Source organism: Lactuca serriola, chromosome 3, assembly GCF_051521515.1.
Source record: "Lactuca serriola cultivar US96UC23 chromosome 3, Lser_US96UC23_V15, whole genome shotgun sequence".
In the NCBI taxonomy this organism is placed as follows: Eukaryota; Viridiplantae; Streptophyta; class Magnoliopsida; order Asterales; family Asteraceae; genus Lactuca; species Lactuca serriola.
Window position 1 is genome coordinate 248,774,645 of NC_136410.1, and position 5,056 is coordinate 248,779,700.

The 5,056-nt window shown below is 32.7% G+C and overlaps 1 protein-coding gene across 1 annotated transcript; it reads left to right on the plus strand.

Annotated features, from left to right (window-relative positions):
- The first annotated feature begins 379 nt into the window (after positions 1 to 379).
- LOC145093855 (uncharacterized) lies at positions 380 to 4,843 on the plus strand. Its single transcript, XM_079032107.1, has 8 exons — positions 380 to 753; positions 1,196 to 1,291; positions 1,423 to 1,506; positions 1,692 to 1,852; positions 2,416 to 2,533; positions 2,664 to 2,799; positions 3,082 to 3,260; positions 4,399 to 4,843. Exons 1-8 carry the CDS (start codon positions 508 to 510, stop codon positions 4,636 to 4,638), a joined length of 1,260 nt encoding a protein of 419 aa, XP_078888233.1. The 5' UTR covers positions 380 to 507; the 3' UTR covers positions 4,639 to 4,843.
- Positions 4,844 to 5,056: the final 213 nt, after the last annotated feature.

Below are 5,056 nucleotides of genomic sequence, written 5' to 3' on the forward strand. Positions count from 1 at the left end.
ACAGGGACCATTTTTGCAGTTTTGTCTAAAAAGCCTAGACAAAAAAATTACACACAGGCCACTGCGTCAAGAAGTTGGTGGTAACAGAGGGTTGTCGGATACTGTAGAGAGCAAAGAGGGAGATGGAAGAGATGTTGTTTGGCGGCAATTGGTAGCGTGTAGAGGAAATTAGGGTTTTCGACATCCTCGGAGTTAATAGCGTATACAATTGTTGATTGTAAGCTTAATATGATTATTCATTATGTTCAAATAGTTGTACCTCTTAATTTTCAAGAAGTGAGCAATATCCTTAATAATAATATTAAGATAATTTTTTTTTTAATTTTTTTATTTTTTTCTAGAAAGAAAGAAGAATAACGATGAATGAAGCAAACTTGTGTTTGACAGCATCCACATTTCAACAATCCCTCGCCGGTCACTCGTATAGTTCCAAGTCTATCCTATTCTTCCATTCAACTGGTCGCCAGAATTAACCACCGATTTGCACAATCGACTTTCCAAATTCCAATGGCTTCGTCTTCTTCGCCTGTAGTTCAACTTCAACCCCTCTTCTCCAATAACAACAACAGCCGCCTTTCGTCTCTCCATGCCTCCACCTCCGACTTCTCATTACCATCTTCCCTTAGGAAGTTCTTCTACAAAAAGAAGTCTGCTGCCACCATCACAGCCATGGCACAACCACAGAGAAGCGCGATGCAGTATAATCAAGTTGGGGATTCCAACCTTGTAGTCAGTGAAATTACTTTCGGCACAGTGAGTTTCTTCCTTTTTCATCAAAATTTTCCAATTCTCTTTTCTTCCTCTCGTCTTTATGAACCTAATTCTCGCTCACCTAATTGTGTATTATCAGTGTATCTGCATTTAACCTAGAAATTTCACATTTGGGGATACAAATTTTCGGCTGTAGTTCTTTCTTTTCTATTAAATTTTCCAATTCTCTGTTTTTTTTCGCTGATTATCATTTATCACATGCCATCATTTTAAACAATTGATAATGCTGGCTATAAACCATGGAGAAATCACTCTGCTGGCAGTTGATTCTTGAAAGTACTTAATCCACTTTGATGTTCTTATCCTTCAAAGTTCAAACAATCGATTCTTGCAAGTATTCAGCTTATATATTTTGTCATTAAATTCTTTTCATAACACCGAAATGTAAACTTCTGAAAAATTGCTATTTCCTGCTAAATTCCAGATGACATTTGGGGAACAGAACACAGAGAAGGAGGCCCACGAAATGCTTTCCTATGCAGTGGAGCATGGGATTAATACTCTAGACACTGCAGAAATGGTAAGAAACAATGATTCAGTAGTTACATTACATGTTTTTTCTCCTCAAGTCTTAATTTCATTACTTGACTAATTTGGAAAGCTACCTGTTTTTTTAACCACTTTTGTACCTTCTTTCCATTTTTATCAAAGTATCCAGTTCCAGTGAAGAAGGAGACACAAGGACTAACAGATATTTTCATTGGAAACTGGATGAAATCTCGACCTCGTGACCAGGTACTTTTCCTTTGTATCTGTTTAATCACAGTCTTTTTGTAGCACATTTTTGAATATTTAAACCATAGCTTATTCAACTGAATATTGAAATATTCAAAAATAAAAAGTTTAGTTATGTATTTTACAATAAATAAAACATTTAAATTAAAAAAAATGTTTTCACTTTGGGATTTTGTATATTGCAGATTATATTAGCCACTAAAGTATCTGGATACTCAGAGAGAGCAACTTACCTTCGAGACAATGGAGAAGTTGTGAGGGTTGATGCTGCAAATATTAAAGAAAGTGTGGAGAAAAGCTTGAAACGTCTTAATACTGATTACATTGATTTACTACAAATTCATTGGTAATTTTATTATTTTTGTAAATTTTATTTTCACAAGTTTTTTTCAAAAAATGTAAAATTTGTTTTTTGTTTAAAGTACAATGAGCTTTTTTTTTGTTATAACTTATTTGGGGTTTAATGAGCTTTGCTTTATTTTTATTTTTGTAAACACAAGTTTGTTAATTATAATTAAATTAATGTATAGAATAGAGTTCTAAAACTATACACTCCATGTATGCATCTACGGGATAAATGTAAAATGACCATTTTACCCTTATGTCTAGAAGTAATGCCGAATAAAATATAAATTTTCATTTAAAAACTTATACTTATTAATTCGAACCACAAGGGATTGAAACATTCTTCAACCCCACAACAAATTTCATAACTTTTTTACAAATTTACCCTCGTTATTTTGATTTTTTTCATAATTTCTTCCATATTCTTAAGTGTCCAATCGTGGTCTTCTCCATTTGGTTCGAATTTTCTATTTTTAAAAAACATAGTGTATTATATACATTATAAATTGTTTATTCATTACTAATTCAAATAATATCTTAACCTTGTTCCTAATTCCTCTATAGGCCAGATCGCTATGTGCCATTGTTTGGTGAGTTCTTTTATGATCCTTCCAAATGGAGGGCAAGTGTGTCATTTGTTGAACAACTTAGAGCCTTTCAAGAACTCATTAATGAAGGAAAGGTAATGAATATAATAATGATACACTTTCTTTATTTCACTTTCACTTTACTAGATTTTTGAATCAAAACTATTACTTGGGTCTCTTTTTTTTTTGTAATATTTTTTAATAATGAGTTATTTATATGTGTAGGTGAGGTACATTGGTGTTTCGAATGAAACTTCATATGGAGTAATGGAATTCATTAATGCTGCAAAAGCTGAAGGACTTCCAAAGATTGTTAGCATTCAAAACAGTTATAGTCTGCTATCAAGATGCAAGTTTGAAGGTATGTCATTCTATCATGTCATCATCTACCTAAAAGATGATGTATTACATTGCAAATTTTTATCTTATAACTTGTTATTTCCTTCATTTCTCATTTTGTGGGAAATCTGTTAATGATTGCTACTAATGGATACGAATTCCCTTAGGGGCTTTGGTTGCAATATCTAATAATAAAAGGAAGAAACCAACAAACTACAATGTTAATAATAGCGCTTAGAAAGGATATTTATGTCATTTTAGAAAATGAAGGAAGGTTAGAGTTGAATTATTTCGATTTTTGCAGTTGATCTTGTTGAAGTATGTCACCCAAAGAACTGCAATGTTGGCTTACTTTGTTATTCGCCATTGGCTGGTGGATCTTTAACTGGAAAGTATTTGGATTTAGAATCTGAAGCTTCTAAAAAAGGAAGGCTTCAGCTTTTCCCTGGATACATGGAAAGATACAATAAATCCATTTCCAAGGTACTATTCTTTTCATCACCTTTACTTCTATTATCTTATCATCATTCAACTATTATTGCTTTACCCATAATAGGAATGTACAAATATATTTTTTTTACATACTTCTGTTATTAATATAGAAATACAAGTATTTTGCTATTATGTGTGAAGAAATATAAGTGGATTAATATTATGATTTACCATATTTGCTATTACAGGTTAAAATGTAAGTACATATTAATACACTATCATGGGTAAAGAAATGCATGTACATTGTTATTATTAGTAAAAGTTTAAGTACATTGCTCGATATTGGTAAAAAGAGTAAAGTACATTGCAATTTCTAATAATTTACCTTTACATTAACAAACCATTGTTATTTTATTCGACATGTATTATATCTTAAATCCCCAATATTTTTTCCTTCGTAACATTTGTCACCTTGTTCATTTGTTAGTTGGCATGTCCCTAAATCTTGCAACACTTCCTTTTTTGGGAGTGCAAACATGTCAAATTACCTAATTGCCCGTTATCCTTACAAACAAAATTGGTGGTATCGAGCTGTTCGTAAGATTCTCTGGGTCTTCATTTAAGATTGCATTTGTTACACAGGACATGACGGGAAGACTTGGCAAGCTTTCTAGGGCTATTTTTTGTGATGAGGATGAGGAGGGTATTTACGTCTTTTGCATACATGAGAGATCAAGAGCGAGTCTCTGTCCCACCTTTTGGGTCATTTGTCTTTGTATCAATCGTAGTCTCGGTCCAATAGATGATAAACACAGTACAAGGTCATTTGTCTTGTCCTATGTAAGACACAACATGACAACAAGTTTTACTGTGTTTGTTGTACATTGGACTGAGACTGAGACTGATATTAATTAGACAAAAATTTGCAATTTTGTGTCCCATACAAAAAGGTGGGACACTGACTTGCTCTCAATCTCTTATCTATGAAAAAGACACAAATACCCTCCTCATCCTTATATTGAAAATTTCCCTAGAAAGTTTGTCTAGTCCCATCCAAACGTCCAATCTAGTGTAACGCCACAAATAGTCAAGCAATTTCCCTAGACTATGTGTCAAGTATTACATTTATCATGAAAAATCAACTTTACCAATTCGGTTTTTTTGACATTTTCTATTTTAAAAATGTCAGGAAGCTACGGCACAATACATTGAAATGGCGAAGAAACACGGTTTAAGTCCGGTTGAGCTGGCACTTGGATTTGTGAGAGACCGTCCGTTCATGACAAGCACAATCATTGGTGCAACATCCGTTGAACAATTAAAAGAAGATATTGATGCTTTTTTAACAACCCAAAGACCTTTATCACCCGATGTCATGACAGATATTGAAACTATCTTCAAGAGATACAAAGATCCAACAATCCTTTAGACACCGAGGCTTTATTTTTTCACCTTTTTGGATTGATTGTTGAGAGTTTGTTGTACTATTGTTTAAAAATGCATTTTTTGTACATATAAATAATGAGCAACCGGAATTGTCATTCAACACTAAGGGTTTGTGCATTTAGTTGCTTGCAAGTTGGGGGATACTTTTTTGTATGGGTTATGCAAAAAAATAACAATGTACTTTCATATATTCTTTGTATTGTGGGATTCTGCCTATCTTTTTTTTTTTTTCTTTTTCTTTCGGTTACATCATTTTAGTTTCGTTTTTTTTTCTTATTTAAGCATTGTTATTTTTTTCTCTTATCATAGCAGTCGGAACTCATTTCTATTTGGAAATCAAAATCTATCAAAATCAGTTATTGCTTAAATAGAAAACCGAATCGTGTCTTGGAAACAACAGG

Excerpts from the sequence above, each read along its gene's own strand:
- LOC145093855 (XM_079032107.1), top strand. The coding sequence starts at position 508 with ATGGCTTCGTCTTCTTCGCCTGTAGTTCAACTTCAACCCCTCTTCTCC. Across the intron at positions 1,507-1,691 it reads AATCTCGACCTCGTGACCAG|ATTATATTAGCCACTAAAGT; the intron begins GTACTTTTCCTT and ends TGTATATTGCAG. Across the intron at positions 1,853-2,415 it reads GATTTACTACAAATTCATTG|GCCAGATCGCTATGTGCCAT; the intron begins GTAATTTTATTA and ends ATTCCTCTATAG.